The sequence below is a fragment of the Notechis scutatus genome, chromosome 4 (assembly GCF_049901735.1).
Source record: "Notechis scutatus isolate UNSWTSFEM ecotype Mainland chromosome 4, rNotScu1.2, whole genome shotgun sequence".
NCBI lineage: Eukaryota > Metazoa > Chordata > Lepidosauria > Squamata > Elapidae > Notechis > Notechis scutatus.
In genome coordinates, this window is record NC_142012.1 from 123,656,390 (window position 1) to 123,677,235 (window position 20,846).

Here is a 20,846-nt window from a genome sequence, read left to right on the forward strand (position 1 = left end):
CCTGATCTCTTTTTAGGTTGGCCAATTCAGGTGGTTGACTTGCATTTTTTTCACTGTTTTGGATAGTTATGCACAATAAATAAATTCTGTGACATAAGTAAACAGATGGGTTTTTTTCTATTATGCAGAAACCATTCAAATGCTGTAGGTCATACAGATGACAAGGAGCTACATATTATATATATAAGTATTTTGACAATTAGGCCAGAAAGCCTACTCAATCCTTTCTCTTCCTCTTCCAAATGTCAAATTTAGCAAGATACCAATCAACAGAAAATATCTCCAATGCCTTTAGCAATTACGAAGAATTAATCATGAGAAGAATGAAGCAACTTATCTTTTCACTAGCTGTTTTCTGCACTTAAGACAAGTTAAAAACAAACATTTGCCTAAAAAGGATACATTTAACATAATTATCCACCGTAATCCACACAATTTATAAGAAAGGATGGATAATAAAATCATATTAATAAGAAGGAATGGATAATAAAATCATATTAGTAGTCTGGACGTGGACCTCCCCATTCTCAACACTGTATAAGGTCACTTTAGATACTATGAAAATTTTGCTCCCTTCAGAAATAAAAGCAGAAGCTCTGCAACCCCCCCCAACTCCCCCACTATAGGCAGAAGTTTACAATTGAAGTCATACCTGTATAGAAGGGTAGGCACAAGCAGGTGGACCCATTAACACATGTGCCCCCATTCTTGCAACTATTGTTGCAACTATTGGTCTTCAGATTACATCTTGGGCCTTCAAATCCATCCACACAAGCACATCTATTAATAAGGAAAATAAGAGCTATTTGATAGATTGAAACATTTTCTTTTAGGCTTTTCTGGAATTTATACCCTTATCTAAATTTCAAGAAAGGTGAAAAATAAGGGATGTTACTTCTTGTTTGAAACTGGGTTATGTATCTCCATAACTCTCTGCATTTCACCTTGTTACCCATTCTTATACAACAAGGATTTTGGTCTCCAACTGCAAGAGCTAGTTGGACCACTCTAGAAGGCCCTAAACTGAGAAGGAGCTAAAATTGTTTTAAGTTCTGAGACAGATGGGATGGCATATGCTCTTCAATGCTAACACCAAAAAGAAAAAGTGGGACCTTTGGGAAGGACTAGAGAAAAACACAAATGTGAGAATCCTGATCCTGAGTTATATTTCAGTTAACTTCCTTAAATCTATTCCAACGAAGGGGAAGCTGTAGATTATTATTTTAACTATTTAAGTTTTCAGAACAACCTTCATAGCTGTGTTTGAGGACTATATGTAGTACTTCTTGAGGCAATACTATTTGAACCTCACGGAGAGTCATAGAATACACAAACACACACACACACACACACACACACGACACACTGCAAACAGATACACATACACACAAAGTAGAAAATAATATTGTAGATGAATGAGTGTATGCTGCGAGTTGCATAACATGGTGGGTATTTGCATTTCTATTGAATGGACTTTAGAGGAAAAAGCAAAGGACAGAAAAAAACCGGTGACCTTGCCTAACAAAGGCAGGGAGTTGTCAGGCTCTGATGCCCTTGATCAAAACATTTGTGTTCCTTCTTGCTATCTTTCTACAAAGGGATAATACCGAGCGGCATGTGTAGGGAAAAAGCTTTGTTATTCCCAAGGGACATTATGTGCTGGCTTTTAAAGATGCTAAAGATGCTATGTTGATATGGTGATAGGATGAAAAGCCATTTAGCAGTTTAGCAAATTGGATGTACAGATCGGCTAGGGCCCCATTTTTTTCCTCTGCTGCCTGCAGTTTATTTCAAGCTACTAATTATGGTATGTTTCCCAGAAAGCCGCCTACACTGTATTCTGAGGAGGAGAGTGGGAGGGGAAACACCGAGGTTCAGAGTATCAAAAGACGAAACCGTTGGTAATCCATTGGGATACAAGTATTCCAGTGGCTGGTCTCCCAAATCCCAAGCCATAGTTACAGAAATAAATTGCCTGCAGAATCAGACTATGTAGGTACCAAAAACCTCTCGTTTCCCCTAAAGAGCGGAAGAGTGGAGTGCAAGTATATATGATTAACACTGAATAAACACTTCCCAATACTTTTCAGGGTCTGTTTCTGGCTTAAGGGACAAAATGGAGCTAGATTTATATTATTGACATCTGGCAATTTTGTAATAGGTTTCTTTCTGCCCAGGTTCTTGGCAGATAATGTATTGCAGCTAACCAAGATTACACACACACACACACACACACACACACACACACACACACACACACACCATTTTAGGTCAGAGACTCTTTCTGAAACCTTGAACTGCCACTCACTTAAAGCTGGCTCCATCTCCTTCTTGAGGCAGGCAGGTCCCACCATTCTCACAGGGCCTGTGGGAGCAACCATCAACAGATAGGTCACAGTATTTGCCCTGGGATAAGGAAATAAAACGAAACAATCACACTTTAAATGGAAAAGTTCTGGCCAATGCAAATTTTGAAAATCAATTACTTGGTCACCAGTCATCTATGTACAGTGAAACAAGACTAACTTGTTATATATAAATTGTCCTGAACTTTTAAATTGTTTTTGTTAACAGAAGTAGCTCTCCCCATTTCTTTCTTTCTTTCTTTCTTTCTTTCTTTCTTTCTTCTTTCTTTCTTTCTTTCTTTCTTTCTTTTCTTTCTTTTTCTTTCTTTCTTTCTTTCTTTCTTCTCTCTCTCTTTCTCTCTCTCTCTCTCTCTCTTTCTTTCTTTCTTTCTTTCTTTCTTTTTTTTCTTTGTTTCTTTCTTTCTCAATGTCAAAGGAACAATTGGTTGTGTTCACAGAACATGTTTAACTTCACTACTGAACTGACCCACTTTCTGGGTTTGTACAATACAGGTAGACCTCGACTTACGACCACAATTAACGGTTGCTAAGTGAGACAGTTGTTAAGTGAATTTTGCCTCATTTTACAATCTTTAATGCCACAGTTGTTAAGTGAATCTGGCTTCCCCATTGACTTTTCTCATTAGAAGGTCATAAAAGATGATCACATGACCCGGAACACCGTAACCGTCATAAACAGGAGTCCGTTGCCAAGATCTGAACTTTGATCACGTGACCTTGGGCATGCTGCCCACAGCTGTAGGTGTGAAAAATGGTCAGTCACCTTTTTCAGTGCTCTTGTAACTTCAAACAGTCACCAAACAAACTGTTGTAAGTTGAGGACTATTTACACTGAAACATAAAGTGATCCAGGGCATTGCACAACATTCAAAGCCACAAAAAGGCAAACCAAGCTCAGCATTTTGTATGAATGAACTTATGTCTTTCATTAACTCGGTTAAAAGTGTTATGAGAACACACCATTTCCCATATAGATGTTTTCCCCCCAGTCTGTCATATACTCTCTCTCTCTCTCTCTCTCTCTCACACACACACACACACACACACACACGTATGTATGTATGTATGTATGTTTTTGAATCCATGTAGACCTCACTTTTAAAATTGGCCAGCTGTCTGAGGCTTGGCAAGATATGACTTTAAATAGGCAGCAAACCCACTCCCTTTTTTTTCCTCGGTCACCCATCCTCCTGCCTTTCACTACTTACCTTATAACCACTGGGACAGTCACAGCGATAAGATCCCAGGGGATCTCTTTGACAACTGCCCCTGTTTTGGCAGGGATTGGAGAGACAGGGGTTACACTTGGCCTGGATGATTGGTAGGGGAGGCCCTACACAAATAGAAAAAGACATTGCATGAATAAGACTAAGGAAATATAGCTGAACTAGGTAAAGACGCATTTCTTATATCTGATTATAAAGGCTGTGTGCTTCCTGATCGGAATCTCTTCCAAGGTATTGCCCTTTTCCCAGCAGCTGAAACCATGGATAATGGCTGAAAAGAACACCATCCACCTATTCCTAAACATAATACTGAGTCCTGATGTTAAAATAGTCTTAATTTTCTGCAAAAGCAAACAGGATTCTATCCTTACCCACCCCCAACTTCTTTCACAGGAATAAGTTTTCACAGGAAAAAGGAAAAGAAGTGTTCAAAGAATTCTACATTGGTGTGACATACACAGAAGAGAGGGCTCAGACTCAAGGCCTGTTATGAGGTTTATTAGAGATTCTGGAAATTATAATCTCATTATATCTATAAGGCACCAGACTGATGTAGCTAATGTTATGCCTTTGCCCATCCTTTAAGCCTTCCACCAGAATCTATCTTTCATAATCTTCAGTACCATGGAACTATATACAATGATACTCAACTTACAACCACAATAGGGACCAGAAAATTTGTTAAGTGTGAAGTCATTAAGTGAGGCGTCACATGACCACACCTGATTATATGTCCTATTTTGCCAGGGTTGTTAAGTGAGACACCACGTGACTATGATTTGCAACCGACAGCTTCCGCAATGACTTGGCTTGTTCAGAAGTCATCTGGGAAGCTTGCAAATGGCAATCGTGTGACTGTGGGGGATGCTATGCCAGTTGTAAGGGCAAAGAAAGATCATGTCATTTTTTTCAGTGTCATCATAACTTTGATCCATTGCCGAACAAATGGTCGTACATCGAGGATTACTTGAAGGATATTGGGTTAGTTTTATTGGCTTCCCTGGCTAGAATCTACTTTCCTCACTGTATCTTCATCACATCTGTGTGCATCTTAATAAATTCCATGACTCATTTCTCCCCCCCCCCCCACAATAGGCCCAATATTAACTTCAACAGATTTGTAACATTCGTGCCCCCTCCCAACATGGGTCCCAGGTAACTCAGCTGGGCGGAACAAACTATAGGTAACATAGCCAAGGTATCTTTAGTTCTATGCAATGCTGTTCTTCAGAATTTTCAGAAGTACTTCTTCCCACTAGTCTTTGAAAACGTTTAGAGAGCTCTTTTATTTCCCTCGTTGCTTCTATAGCTTACCCTGGCATTCAAACTTCTTAGCTGGAGTTGTGAGCAGAAGTTTGCCTTCCATATCTGCAGGGCCAGCACAACGGGCTATGCCAGGTTCTTTGTAGCCAGTTTTGACCCAGCTTGAGAGCCAGCGCATTTGGCAATCACAATACAGGGGGTTGGCACCGATTGCTCTGCACAGCGGGAAGAATCATAAAGTCTTTATAATTATTCAAAGTACACAATCTCTTCCTTTCATCTGGTTACTCTGCAGAAATGCCTCTAGACGTCCTAGATCTGATTAATAATTTGATTTTTTACTTCCATTTGTTTTTAAATGAAATATTATTGCATTTTGAATAGTCTCTATTTTTAGCATTTTATTTGATGTTTTAATGCTTGATGCTAAATCTGCTAAACACCTCAATGCAGCTGTCAGGATTTCCAGCAGTTACCCCAATGAAATCATGAGTCTCAAGCCAAATTTCCAAAACTTCAAAAGGAGTTCACGTGTCCAGCACTGCCTGGGTGTAGCCGACTCTGAGACACATAATTCACTGTCACCCATGACCCTGGTTTTCCCCCACCCCCTGAGTGTATCATAATTCAAATCACCAATGAGACACATCCATAGCCAAGAATCACCAATCATGTTATCCAGTTAGAATTATGTGCGGCAGAAACTTCAGTCACCTAGTTATTATCTTTGAAAACTATTTATGGAATGCACTTTTGGTTTCCAAGCTGCCGCACTGCTCTTTCAAACCCCTTTCCCCCCTCCCTTTCTGTTGGCAACTCTAAAAATGACCATAGACATATTTTATGAGTTAACAGCAGCATGCACAAAATCACTCATGCTCTGAGCTTACAGACTGTGCGATGAATGTAAATTGAGGGTGTGTAGAATTTTCTTAGGATCTAGCACTCATAAGCATGTCTAAAAAGATATATATATATTCTTAAGGCTGAGGCAGGAAGAATACCCTAGCCAATTAACACTATGAATTCAAGATTAAGATCATTGTAATTGTCGTGGTTCTTTAAAGTTTTGAGGTATGTTCACTCAACACACCAAATTCTGATTTATAAATCACAATTTGCTAAGTCATAGATGAACAAATCATGTGTTAACCCAGCCTAGGTCTAGAAGTCTTTGCCCTTCATTCCTCTGAACTGCAGCAGAAGACCACATGCACATTCAAGTTTCTTGGGAGGAAAGTCAGAGGGTTCAAGAGCTAGTTTCCCTTGTAGGCACACAATAGTGTATTAAGTTAAGCTCATGATGAAAGATGCCAGAAGGAACTTCAGCACATTTCATCAAGCTGCACTGCATCAGTTCCTATCCACTACAGAACAAGAACACTGCTACCAACAAAATTTCTGAAAGTACTTTGTCCAGGGCAGTTATTACTGAAGACATGTGCCTAGCATCTTTGCACAGCTGAATAAACAAAAGTAAACAAATTGTGCTTTCTTCTTTGTATCTCCAAACACCAATCTAGAAACCCTATTTGGAATAAAAGTAACAAATGCTTACATTAATGATACAGATACTCACAGATGAGATAGGGAGATAACATCAGCAAAAATCCCTTCAGGGAGCGTGGAGATATCGTTTCCATGAAGAGACCTGAATGCAAATACAGACAATTGTTCTTATGCTCAAACAAAAGCTCCAATTATGGAGAAGAAGAAAGAGAGTACTAATTTTTCATGTTGTGACTTCCCATTGTTTACTATCTTTAGAAGGCCACATTTGGAGGAATTAGTCTTAGTAAAACTAATAGGACGTTAGGAATTCAGGATTCCTAACCACATGAGCCGTGGTGGTGCAGTTGTTAGACTGCAGTATTGCAGGCTGATTCTGTTCACTGCCAGGAATTTGATCTTGACCGTCTCAAGGTTGATTCAGCCTTCCATGTTTTTGAGGTCAGTAAAATGAGGACCCAGATAGTTGGGGGCAATATGCTTACTTTGTAAACCTGGAAGAAGGAAGGAAGGAAGGGAGGGAGGGAGAAGGAGAAGGAGAAGGAGAAGGAGAATTCTGTTCTATTCTTCTACACCCAGGTCAATCCTCCACTGGCTCTCACCCACCAGAGGAAGACCAACCCTGCCACACCAGTGGGTCTCTCAGGCCGAATTATCCCCAGGTGGGATCCCCATTCAGTCAGGTCCCACAGAGTCTTCCTCACTGGTCTCAGATATCCCTGCTGTGATCAGCTCTGCCATTCCAGCGGCCAGTTGTTCAGTCCAAAGCCCTCCCTCATTCCAACCACGACCTCACCGAGTCTCACAGACTTCCCAATGCCATTGCTCGCCATTGGTCCTTGGGCATTTGCCTCTTGCTGCTACTCCCACTTCCTGAAAAAGCCCCGACCTGCTAACTCCTGTGCCCCAGCTTCTTTACTTCTTTAACATGCTGCTTGTGATTATAATCAAGGTATATGACCAGTTTCTCCTATACTCAATGTCTTCCTTTTAGGAACTGTTCAAAGGAGAGAGGAGCCTTTACCTATTCTTCTTTCTTTCTGTTAATTGTATTTAATTTATAGTTAAAGCTTGCCATGTTGTTTTATAATTTTTAGATACCTCTGAGCTTTTATATCACCCTGATTATTTTCCCATGACCCTCAGTCATTTATATCCCAAGAGAGGATTGTGTCTCTGGTATGGAATGACTTCTAGGTCTACCTGGAAGATGGGCCAACATTATCTTTACCCAAACAATGTTAGCCCATTTTTACCTAGGCTAAGGCAACATTGGAGTCATCATTTGCCCATTTACTGAAACCTGGAGGTCACATCTGTCATCCATGAGTCTCAGAGAAAATAACTGCCCAGTACCAGTTCTTTCTAGGCGCTAACAGCCCTCTCCCCACCCCATGCTGCCCTATAATAATGCTTAGGGTCATAAATTGTGAAATGTGAAGGGTGTACACAACTCTCGCTGGGAAAATGATCAAGCCAATGTATGTGAATATGAGATTTATATCCTCCATTCCTCTCCTCTGAATGAATGAATTGAAAGTGCATTCAATGCACTATCTGCATTGAATTCAGAGCTCCAACACTTCCCAAGGCTGCCAAGAATTTTTCTCAAGAATTCTGTCTCATTTTGCACAATAGAAACAGATTATAAGACTAGTAGCTTAATTGATGGACTTGCCTCCTAGCTAGGATGCTGTTGAAACACCATTGTTCCTTGGAGAATTCATGTATTACTTTGTTTTACTGCAATCAGTAATGGAGCTCTATCTGTCTATACCACTAGGATGTTAGTACTGACTTTACAGATATGCAAACCTAGGCTCCTTGTTTGCAGAAAGCACACATATGAAGCATTGCCCCAAGATGAAAGGAGAATTGTGAATTTGTGTTACTTATTCCAGTGTGATCCTCACTGAGAGCTAATTTCTGGACATATGCTCAATATGGGAAATTTCTTAAAATGATACCTGCTCTGAAAATTTGTAATATTGAGTTTCTATTAAGAAGAAATGAAGACTTGGTCTTGGGGATGGAGAAACAATGACTGAACCACTAAGGAACTTTCAGAAAAGATTAATTAGTCCTGAGAAAAAAGGAGAGCATAAATAACCCAACTCTCAAAATAGCTGCACTTGATGGTGTAAAAAGGGGCACAGAGAAACTGAGAGACTGTCAAGATTCTGCTATTTTACCCTACAGTATTATACAAATCCCTGGAATACCTTCTGTGCCCAATTAATTGATCTTGTCTACTTTAAAGGCCTGACAACAATCTTGAAAGCATTTCTCTCTCATCAGAAAGACAGATGCTTAACAGGGGCCCTGAAAAAAAAGAAAGAAAGTTCACATGGCAAATAACAGCAAATATTATTCCTGTTGTTATTGGTTTTTTTTGCTGATGCAGAAATACAATTTTCTGCACAAAGACTTTGGCACAACTAACTTCATAGATGAAACTACAATGTGTTAGTTTGCATTTCCCAAGTAGTTATTACAGAACCCTTTGTTAGTCAGAATGGGACAACTCCGCATGGCCAGCTTGACACGGCCAACTCTACAACAGCAGCTTGCCACTGCCAATTCGTTGTAGGGCAACTCCACACAGACAACTCGCCATGGGGACAACTCCACAGGGAGAGCAAGTGGGTGGGCAGAGTACAGAGCGGCATTGATGGCTGGAGGCTTCCCATTTTCACACCCACCCCTTTCGCCACCACCGCCACTGCCACCACACCAAGGTCTGGCCCAAAGAGACAGGGGGCAGGGGTGACAGGCAGGTAGCAGGAAGATGATGGCAGCCAGGGGCGTCCAATTTTCACATACACCCCCTCTTCCCTGACGCTGCCACTGTGCTGAACTCCAGGCCAAAGAGACCAGGGACAACAGTGGTGGTAGCTGAGACAGGCAGTGGTGTGTGTATGCATGTGAAAATGGGTTGCCTTCATTGTTATTCTGCAGCGACTTGGAGGCAGTGAGTTGGCAGAGGTGACTTGGTGACGGTGAGCTGACAGCAGTAAGCTGGCTGCACCAAGCTGGCTGTGCCGAGTTGTCCTAAAGTCCTTTTAGTTGAGACAATTGAAGGACAATTTCTTTTAGGTGTAGTATTCTCCAATTGAAAATAAATGATAATACAGAATTTTTGCTACTCTGTATCACATTGTTGAGTATACATGTTCCTATACTCAGCATAGTGTGGCTATAATTCAAAATCCACTATCCATTAGATGCAGGAAGCAATTTCCCTCCAAGTATCATCAGTCCCATTTATAAGCCTGCACTCTTTTCCTTCTCTTCCTCCTATGCCAGCCTGAATTGCCTCCCTTGTCAGAAAAGTACCTGATTTTCCTGTTGTTTTGGTGAAAGAGACAGTAGCTGCCTTGCCTCCTCATTGGGTGTATGAGTATGACTGCAGTATCAACTTAAAACCTAAAGCCAGATGCCCCACAAAAGATAATGTCTATGAAAGAGTTAATTGTTTTAGAATAGTATCTGGATGAAAATCTGAAGAAAGGATTTATTTACTCTTCTACATATCCAGCGTCTGCCAATGTTTCTTGTAAAAAAAAGCAAGATAATTCCTTGAGAATTGTACACAATTACAGACTTCTGAATTCTGTAACCATTAGCAACCACTATGCAATGCCTCTTATTTCAGATCTGCCGAATCATTCTCAGAAGGCAGGCATTTTCACTAAATTGGACTTAAGATTGCAATTTGATCTGGATGGATTCAGACGTCATCCTGATTTTCTTTTTTTAGAAGACCCACTCTGACATCGATCAACTTTTGAAGAAAGAAATTTAAATGCTCTACTCAAGAGCAAACCACCCTTTGATCCCAAGTGCTACTCAGGCATCCAGAACCCATCGTCCCCTTTGCTGTGGAAATTGGTGCCCTAGAATCGGCTTTGAGAGCTGTTCTCTTGCAGGTTTTGACAAAGGGAGGGGAGTATTTTGGGAGGACTTTCACCTTATTCTTCCTGACTGAAAGGAACTATGATATATTCAAGTAAAGATCTGTGGGCCGTAAAAGTAACATTCCAACTGTTGTTAATCAATAAAAGTGAATAACCTAAATGCAAATGAGGGATTGAAAACCTGCACACTTGATTGGTCCTTATACAACAACTTGGGATTGGGCCAGAACCAGTCCCTGATTGGCCACTTTTGGGACTGTCCTTATTGGTCAGTAGTTTGAACCTGTTGAACATTTTCATTGGTTAATAAGGCAGCAGCTAACCTTATAAAAGGGTTACTGCTGCCCATAGCATTGCTCTGTTATGTCTATCACTTTATTAAAGAGTTGAAGTCACTGGTCAGATGTCTGGTCTCCCTTATTCTCCATACTTAACACCAACAGTGGAGGTTTTTCTTGGAGGGAGCAGCCCACCAAGAACATGGAGCTTCTGCAGAAATCTCAGACACTCATCCCATGTCAGATCAGGGGCACACATTTTCTCCACCTTTTTTGTGTCAACTATGTTTCTAATTCAGAGGTCTCCAAACTTGGCAACTTTAAGACTTGTGGACTTCAACTTTCAGAATTCTGGGAATTGAAGTCCACAAGTCGTAAAGTTGCCAAGTTTGGGGACCCCTGTTCTAGTTCATATTAAAAGCTTTTACATGCACTCTCATGCAAGGTTAAGTATGATATTCCCTGGCCATCTCCTCCACCATGATCTTGAAGTTGCCCCCTCCCTGCAAAAGAGTCATGCAGCGAAACAGGCAGTAGATCTGTTGGGTTGGATTGGTTTGCAACAACAAGACCTATGTGCAGGAGACAGAGATGCCAGGGAGCCCCCCCCCCTCCAACCAATTTTTCTCCGTGTAACTGATGGATACTCCTTTCACAACATTCTTTTGTTTCTTCCTCTTCCTCTCAGGAAATAAATATTACTACTTTGCCATGATAATAAAGCCGTGAGACATGTAATGAGTGTTCAAAACGTTGCATCAGAATGTGAATGAAAGAGTGAGCCCTGATGTCAAAGGCAATGCTTCATCCTGCCATGCCTGTGGCTGGGCTAAGACTGGGGTGAATAAGCCAGTCTAGTTTGTTCCAACCATTCTCCTTCCATCCTACACTATGGGATATCATTTCCCTGGGTTTTATTATTGATCTTTGTGCTGTAAAAAGAGTAACATGACCTTTTTGGTGCTAATGAATTTGTTTATTAAGAGGAGACATTATAACTCTTTTTAAAGCATGGTTTTTTGGTGCAGAACTTAATCAAGCATATAATCTCAGGTTATAGTACTCAGTTTACACCAATGTCCCTTTTCTACTTACTGGAAATTCATATTCATTTGGCATCCTCTCATCATGCAGCTGGGAACATAGATATTTACTTGAACAATACTAATGGTTCTCAATTTACAATCAGTCGCTTAGCAACAGTTTGAAGTTACGATGGAACTCTTCCCCCCCAAAAAAAACTAATGATCTGTCCAAAGTTCCAATATCTGAGCCCCCCCCACCCCCACCCCTGCATATTTTGGGCACTTGGCAACCAACCTGCACTTATGGCTATTTGCAGTGCCCTGTGAAAAAATAATACCCCATAGAAATGAGTTGTGCTTGCGTTCACTTAATGACTACCCCAAAGGATGTTATGAGTGGGTCTGATCGTATGATGCTTTGCAACCATCACAACTTATGATTACAATTGCAAGGTTTAATTATAGCCATAACTCGAGAACAACTCATATTTACACTACAGAATAATTAAATTATACAGGTAGTCCTCAACCTACAACCATAACTGAGCCCAAAACATCTGTTGCCAAGTGAAACATTTGCTAAGTGAGTTTTGCCCCATTTTATGGCCTTTCTTGCCACAGTTGTTAAGTGAATCACTCCAGTTTTTAAGTTAATGGCATGGCTGTTAAGTGAATCCAGCTTCCCCATTGACTTTGCTTGTGAGAAGATGCAAACGGTGATCACATGATGTCTGGATACTGCAACCGTCATAAATATTAGTCAGTTGCCAAACGTCTGAATTTTCATTATGTGACAACAGGGATCCTGCCAGGGTCGTAAGTGTGGAAACATTATCCATGCCATTCTATCTTCGAATGGTCATTAAACTAACTACCTGTATTGCCTCTTGCAGAATATGCCTATTACTCATTGCATTCCTCCATCAGCAGGCCGTCTTTTCTACCAGTCAAGCCCTGGATTTCAAAGCATAATTTAGAAATGAAGGAAGAAAAAATGGAACTATAAGGGCTCATTTGAGCGAAGTTTTTAGAGATGCAGAACAGTCTGAACTCCAAAGGGTGGGACGGAAATAAAAAAATGGTTATCAGCTAGACTAAGCAGATCACCCATACCCACCCCAGTCCATTCACCTCTCCTGGGCCCCATAGAGGAGCAATAAAAATGCTAGTAAAGCCATAAATAGGAAGACAAAGAAATGTTGATCACAAGGAGAAAGAATATTTAGAGGGCAGGAAAACGATGGGAAGCAAGGACAAGGGAGGTAAGAAAGAGAAGCCCTGGATATTTATTACTATTATAATACACATTTTCGCTATTCTCAATTAACTTTTGTTTTTTGTATTTTTCAGCTCAACCTTCATTACTTCGCTATATCTGACACCATAACTTACAGGTATATTCTAATTTACATAAATGTATGTCAAGGGGTTGCTTTCTCTACCATTACGCCATTTCTGGTCTCCAGAACATCAAAATAAAGGCAATTTAAGCTTCTATGGGATGGGAATTCTGGTGTCCATTATTAAATGAACTCATACAAGAGAATTTTTTCCTAGGCAGGAAACACAAGTGAGTAATGGACAATAATGCAAGACAATAGTTGTACATATACCTTATACAAACATGGACTATATGAAGGAAATAACCAGGCACCCAACAATAAGGGGGAATGGGACCCAAGGGCCCCTCTACCCCACGGCCATTTCTTTCGACTCCTCCAAACACTCTTGTTTCACCTGGCTATTTTATTTAAAGCATCTTTTAGTTTAAACATAAAATGGAACTTGGCCTGCAGCAAAGTAAAGATCCAGCCTCTAATATTCTCTTTAAGCAATATACTCCTTTATTTGGTAGTCAGCCCACCTGCCTGTAAAAAACAAAGTTGATTTTGAGGTAGTAGAAAGTATTCGGGAGACTAGGCTAGGGTAATGATGGAGAGATGCGTCATAAATTTGCCTTATAGTAAATGTGTGATTTATGATTGGCCCTTTAAAATGGAAGTCATTTTCTCCACACCTACCCATCCCCAATTCCAAATGTTCCGTATTCTCTGCCTGGCTGCAATCTATTAAAACAAAATAATGACCAGGCAAAATTCATTCTCCAGTAAACCACAGACAGGAGATTCCTCAGAGAAATGAATAAGGAGGGACAGGTGATATGAATTGAGTGCAAAACACAAGATACATACAGCAGCCGTAGTGAATGGAGACCTTCAAAGGCTAGTGAGGGGATACACTGCAGTGCATTGTAGCTGAGGATCCTAGGTGAAATTAGAGAGAGGCAGAAACAATTTAAACATTCACATATTGTGTAATTACATCCCATACATTAACTGTATTCTTTTCTGCCAAATAGTGGTCAACTAACTACATGGTGTTTTTTTTAAAAAAAAAAAAATTGGCCACTGGAAAAAGAAAAAAAATGTGCATGATTACAGCATTATGCATTCTAAATGGAACAGGCTTTTCAAATGCTAGTTGATAGGGTGCAGGGCTGGAATTATAGCCAGATCACAAGCCTTGGGTCATCTTGTGCTAAAGCTGGATAGACAGCAGGTCAGCTTAGGCCTGTTCCAGGTACCTGGTAAGAATGTGCTGCAGAGGCAGCAAGAATTTGGATTTCCTGCTAGCTTTCGAGTAGAAGAGATAAAAATTGAGTGGATGTAAATGATTATCTGTCCCTACAATCTGAAGTAGCACAACTCTTTTAGGTTCAGCTCTGTTAGAAAACACTCACAAAGTAGTCAGTTGGCTCATATTGGTGAAGGAATTGTTGCTGAGGAAACTGATCTTATTGTTGCTCAGGTCTCTGCAAAACAGAAGCACAGTGCAGGTTCTAATATCATTTTTATCTCAATCTTCCTCCCTTCCTCTCATTTCTCAAGCAAAAATCCACAATCCTTTGCAATTGCAGTGCCAGGATATCTATCACATATACTGATAAATCTGCTTTATGGTTTATCAGCACTTTTATGCAACTAACTGCACGACAATTGTGTGATGCAATCCATTATTCCACTTTAAATTAGCTGTATCCTATTCAAAATGGCTGAGTTTTTCTTGTAAGAACCCTGCAACTTTATTTGCTGTAAGAAGGTGTCATGACTAAGAAGACTAAATTAAGAAAAGTAATCAGTAAGAAGATTGAATCTAAAAATGTTTCCTAATAGCTTTTTTTCTTAAGATTTTTCCATTTTCTGCTTCAAGCATCATTTTGTATAATGTAAATGTTTTCTTATGGAGAATACATGCTGTAAGGTAAGAGGAGACTAACTCTCCTGACTGTTTCTTGGTTTTGTGTTATCCCCTTCTGTTTCAATGTACATAATTCAATGGCATTCTATGCTTTTAATGAAATATTGCCTTTTCCTAATTAGTGAAAAAAAAGAATATGAAAGATAAATCACTGGGTTGTACAGGGCAGTCTGGCCTTATGTTTTACTTTTGTTTATAACTATGTCATGCTTCACTGGCATATTAGTAACATCCTGGCCATCTGCTTCTATTAAGAGCTGCTATATACCCCCTTATCTTCTGCACCAGCTTTAATTTGTAGCACTACATCAATTAACAACACATTGAGCTACAATTTATGTCTCTTCCTATATATTCCTTGTCCAATTAGATATGCAGCAAAGGAATCTAGGTCACACCTACTCATCTCGAGTCAGCAAATTGGAGAAAATGCATCTAGATTATGGTGAAGATCTTAGCAGTTTTCAGAACATCCTACAGGGTGTTATGATCCTTATATTTAATCTACCATCTCCAGGAACAAGACCCACTGTAGGTTTCATCAGAGGAATAACTTCTTAGAGCTTCTTGGACACTTACACCAGCTGCAAGTAACGGAAGGTGGAGAGTTGTCCTGGAATAAGGATGAATTGGTTGCCATCCAAATAGCTGCAAAACAGTAAAGAGTAAAAACTGCTAAAAGAGCCAAGTTCAAGATCTCCGTGTGTGAAATGTATAGTATGAAGGTATATTACCTTGTCTTCTTATCACTATGCAGATGGTTCATTAACATTACAAAGCAACATATTGATAATTGTGGTCTTTTCTGCATGCCACAGATTAATTATTTGTGGATGATAAACCAGAACAACAAACTTAATACCCCAATAAATGCATTTGCCACACAGAAATAATAGTTCAAAATATCCAAAAATATTTTAAATCTTTCTTCATACTAATGGCAGCAAAATTGCAAATATTGTGCAGCTCAAGAGATTAGATGCATTAGTCAGTTTGCCGCTTCAAATCCAGAGAGTACAACCCAACCAGCCCCTAAAAATGTGGGTATAACTCTAATATCGCTTGCAAAATTTGCTAGTCGCATGTGTCATTTTTAATGTGATTTTAAAAAACTGTTAAGATACATGGCAAACAATCATATTAATTGGATTTAATTAATATAATGTCTTCTAAAAGAAATTAAGTTTTGTACTGATTCCACCCATATTTTTGTTCTACTTTTGGGGACTCCAGTCCCTAGCACCACCTCAAAACCAAGTGTGATTGTTAGCCTAAAAAAGTTGTGCTGACCATTTCATCCATGGCTACAACATGCCAGTTCTCATAATGCCCCCTCCAGCCGATATATCCTACATATCTATACTCACAGTTCAGTAACATTCTTGGGTATCCCTTTTGGAAGGCTTTTCAGGTGCTTATTGCTGCAGCGAACTACTGTGTCTAGGCAAGTGCACTCCTGGGGGCACTGAGGACGTGGGAAGCAGATGGTCTCCTCCTGACCTGCCAAGGGACAAGCCAAGAAGAATGCAACATGAGATTCCAGATAAAAGAATTGTCTCAAATCTTTGCAAGAAATTCTGGGTTTTCTATTAGTATGTAGGTCTTCAAGAGTCAGAAATGTCAGGAACAATTAGAACTTGGGATGTTAATCAACTGATATGATTAATTTATTACAAATAACAATTTAGGTTTTTATGGGAAGTGATGGAACGGTCCCTTTCGTAACAGTGCCTTTGTATTGATTTATAAGAAGGTTTCAAGGCAGAGAAGTATACTCAAAAAGCTAAGTTACTGTGATAATTTTTTTCTGGGTTGGAGCCATCCCTACCTATTCTCCACACAAAGGCTATGTTGAAAGCAGCTACTGCATTGGATCAAGGCCAATGATGTATATGTGCTTGCCAAATTCACATGATTTATTCCTTCAGTGAATCAGTATTTTGCATCAAGATACTTCACTTACTTAACGTGGATGGTTAAACATCATAGCTAATTAAATTGCTTTGCCTTTAACCAACTGTTCAAGCTTAAAAAAGAATGCTTAAAATCAGTAGACACAACTCTAGGACTCACTACATAATTATAACTCCATGCATATTTAGGAAAAATAACATTTCAGCTAATTTGTGGCTTGAAGATACTAGATTGGTTTTCTATACCTTGAGCTACCCTTCAATGCTTAGTTCCTATATATCTAAAGGACACAGAATTGTGTATGTCAAATTAGGCCAGTTGGTTATGCCCATGTACTTTTAAATGACATAGCCAAGGTCAACATGACATATGATAATTTCTATCCAAAGAGTAGGAAGATTGCAGAAAACTGTACAACTGTCCCACAAATTGCAGCTCTTAGAATTCTCCACAGAGTACCCAAAGGAATTTGAAATGAGTCATTGCATGTAACTCCACTCTAGTCCTCACCTCACTTTCACCTGTATTTTTTTGTGGTTTTCATCATAGCCTTTTATGCTGTCCCCATTGCAGTGAATGCAAAGTGTGAATTGCTTTTGCACCTTTGGAATGACTTGCTCAAGTTAGACCACTAGAGGTCTGACACATTAAAAGTGAAGGAAAAACTAATTCAGTTATCATTTCAATGGAAAATTCAAGTTTTCCTAACCTATATGTAGACAAAAATGCAGCTGTCATTATTTGATATTTATGATTTTCCTGATACTCTGATGTAATTTTCTGAATAAAACATTCATACAAAAATAGTTTGCTGATTGGGATAGGTTTAAACATCTGGAAAGAAAGGCACACAAAAATGTGTATATTGGTAAAAGTTGCATGATATGTGCATATTAAAGGAAATATTTGCAAAAATGGGTAGACTGAGCAATATAGATATTTTATTTAGCCATGTGCATCAAAATGTGTAAACTGATATGTTAATGGAACTGAACTATATGATTCAAAAGTAAAAATCTAAGCAAAATATGTTGATAGAATGAGACTGTCCATTTTTTTGCAGTGTCTGTTTATGTGAGTACCTTATGCTATTTTAGATTTACAATGGGATAAAGAAGTCAATTAGAACTTTGCAGCATGTTTAAGCATGATTATTAATCTGAATCACACTGCTCTTTTAGAAGATACAAAATCATTTGGCGCACATATATAAAAAACCTCACTGTGTAAAGCTTGCATATTTGCTTTGTTGCCCATGCTATTACCCAAAATCTAAAAGCCCATAAGTTACCTTCCTCACACCTGAAGTCAGGGAAGGCAACATCCTGTAGTGGGATTTGGCGCAGAAAATCTGGATTGTGGCAGCGTGGATTCCCAGTCACAATCTTCCTCTTGCGAAGCCAATCACCCAGCCAGGCCAGATGACAATTGCAATTGAAGGGGTTAGCCAGTAGGTTCCTGGGTTCAAAGGTTATGTAAAGAAGATAAATAATACCACTGTCCATGGAAATTTTAACTGCCTACAGTTGGAATGAAGTTTCCTGACCTCTTTTAAACCAATCACCTTTCTCATATCTGGTAAACATCTAATTATATTTTGATAATATAAACCTACTTTACATATTATCAAGTTGATAATACTTTACATATTATCTAACTTGATAACTAGCACCTAGACTAGCATTGTTTACTGCCACTCTTTCCCAAAAGGGGATGTTAAAATATTGTTACACCATCATTTTATAATTATGGTCTGTAGGATTGAGGAGCTGCTGGTAATTACTGCTGGTAATTAAGAGTGGTCTCCATTGATTACCATGAATTCTTCAAGGTTTCAAGAACAGACCAACCGTAGACCATTCAGATTGGCTTTTCGCTCAGGGAGGGCAAAAAATGGGCCTCCCGGAAGTTCAGGAAGGCCGGAAATGGTCCCATTTCCAACTTCCAGAGAGCCCCTGGAGCCTGGGGGAGGCCGTTTTCACCCTCCCGGAGGCTTGAGAAAAGCTTCCAGAGCCTCCGTGGTGCAGGAGGCCAACTAGGTCAAACCCCCATGGCCACACCCACTAAGCAACTGGGCAGAGAATCCTTTGCTAAAATTTTTAAAACTCACCCCTGTATACTGGTATTGTGCCTCTGGGCTTCCTGTTAGCTTCTGGTTGGCCATCATGAGAACAGAACGTTGGGTAACATGGAGCTTTCGTCCAATTCAGCAGAACTGTCTGTTCTCTTGTGTCTTTCCCAACACTACTCTAGACCATCTTTCATTTGGGGAGATAATGAACTAAATCAAGGACTTCTGAGTTAAGAAAACTTGCACAAGTCTTCCCTTTGAAATATAAACTCATTAAGTTGCCTTAGGCAAATTGTTACCCTTGTATCTCAGTGCTCCCCCTGCAACTGTAAAGAGCAAGAGCAAGCTTAGAAGATAAGATGAAAGTCTATTTTGACTCAAGCAAATAAATATTCATTTGTTACCATTTCTGTATTTTTAATAGCTTTACTTCCCCATCAAGAGACTTACAAAATTGCGAGATAAAATCAAATATTAGCAATATGCAAAATAGTTTCTCAGCAACATCCCATGTTTTGAAACAGTGATAAATGCCTACTTCAGCAACTGCAGCATTTCAACTATGGCCCCCACTGAAAAGGAAGAGGGCCATTCTCCCGAATGAAAATTTCCTCTTGTCTAGTCATGACTCTAGAGATCTGACTCTTTGCAAACCGTTCTCTGATAACTATACTAAATTTCAAATGGGAACACTCCAGAACCTGGATAAGTTCATGATGGAAGCACATTTCTGAAACCAGAGAATAGTTTGGAAAGGAAAAATAAAATAAAAATCCAAGAGAAAGGACCATGGGTTATATTAAACTAAAATGTCCCTTCCTCACAACTCACAGAGTAGAGAGTGACTGCAATGTATCAAAAGCCCCCGGTGAAATAATGCTGATCTGATTGTCATACAAGGAGAGAAGGCGCACATTGCGCAGCCCAGTGAAGCTGTCATTGTGAATACAGTTGATGCGATTGTTCCTCAGCATCCTGAGGAGAAAAAAGAAGATGGGAAGAAGCCATTTTGCAGCAACAATTATTTAGTTGTCAGGATGAAGCATCAATATTCTGCAAAATGGTGCTCCTCCCCCTCCCCACTATTCCCAATTAGGCCTGACTTACAGTGTTCGCAGCCCATCCAAGCCCCGGAACATGGAGCTGCGCACTGACTCTAACTGGTTAGCAGTCAAATGTAACTCGCTCACTGAGGCTGCCCCCTCAAAGGCCCCATCCTCGATCTCTGAGACTTTGTTGTTGCTCAAATTTCTAGGAAAGCAAGGAGCAGGAAGTCAATATAGGAACTAGGGTTGCATCTTAGTTCACAGTCTGCCAGGATCTGTAACTTCAACAGTAATAAAAGAAGACAAGTTCCAATAGATCCAATGCTGAAAGTGGGTTTTATTTAGCAGCTTTTAATCCCCCCTCCCCAGACTAGTTCTGCATCCACTTGAACATCTGTCATAATTTTAGGCCTAATTTTTTAACCTCAAGCAAATTGCTGAGAGATTGATCAAAGTCTAGGCATATTTGCATCTGTTTCCCGAAGAATAACACTAGTTAAACTAGCTATGTATTACTTCCACTATCAGAAGACATATACCTCCTAAAATTGCTAGGCAATGTGAACAGGAGGGTGCTATTACACAATGCCCTTGTTGTGGACTTCATATATGCAAGGAGATAGTAGATGGATCCAGCATAGTTCTTTATATCCATTTATAACAATGCCTGTAGGAACTTTGTCAGCTCTTTCTCTGCCACATCTTTAAAAAATATTGCTATGCTGTAAAGCCCACTCCAAATCCTAGATAAGGAGCAATGTGTTCCAAGAAGCTCTCATCCATATAACTCACATTTTCTTTAAATGTGGAAGTTTCTTGAAGATACCTGTCGCCTCCACCACTGTGATTTCATTGTTATTCAAGCGTCTGCACAGGAAATAAAATAAAATAAATATGCAAGCCTGAGAGAAAAGACTTATGCTGCATGAACATTATAAGACCCATGCTTTCTTATACAAATATCATCCAGAAT

General features: G+C 39.6%; 1 protein-coding gene across 3 annotated transcripts in view; it reads right to left on the bottom strand.

Annotated features, from left to right (window-relative positions):
- SLIT1 (slit guidance ligand 1) overlaps window positions 1–20,846 on the bottom strand; it is a 135,510-nt gene that overhangs the window by 6,229 nt on the left and 108,435 nt on the right. For all 3 annotated transcript variants that reach the window (XM_026673147.2, XM_087964700.1, XM_087964701.1), the window contains exons 17-29: window positions 20,666–20,740; window positions 19,935–20,078; window positions 19,659–19,802; window positions 18,048–18,214; window positions 16,210–16,342; window positions 15,422–15,490; window positions 14,325–14,396; window positions 13,777–13,848; window positions 6,435–6,506; window positions 4,907–5,070; window positions 3,575–3,699; window positions 2,309–2,406; window positions 653–780 (exon numbers count right to left, since the gene is read on the bottom strand). In XM_026673147.2, the coding sequence (XP_026528932.2) occupies window positions 653–780; window positions 2,309–2,406; window positions 3,575–3,699; window positions 4,907–5,070; window positions 6,435–6,506; window positions 13,777–13,848; window positions 14,325–14,396; window positions 15,422–15,490; window positions 16,210–16,342; window positions 18,048–18,214; window positions 19,659–19,802; window positions 19,935–20,078; window positions 20,666–20,740 (1,463 nt within the window). The remainder of the gene's footprint in view (window positions 1–652; window positions 781–2,308; window positions 2,407–3,574; window positions 3,700–4,906; window positions 5,071–6,434; window positions 6,507–13,776; window positions 13,849–14,324; window positions 14,397–15,421; window positions 15,491–16,209; window positions 16,343–18,047; window positions 18,215–19,658; window positions 19,803–19,934; window positions 20,079–20,665; window positions 20,741–20,846) is intronic.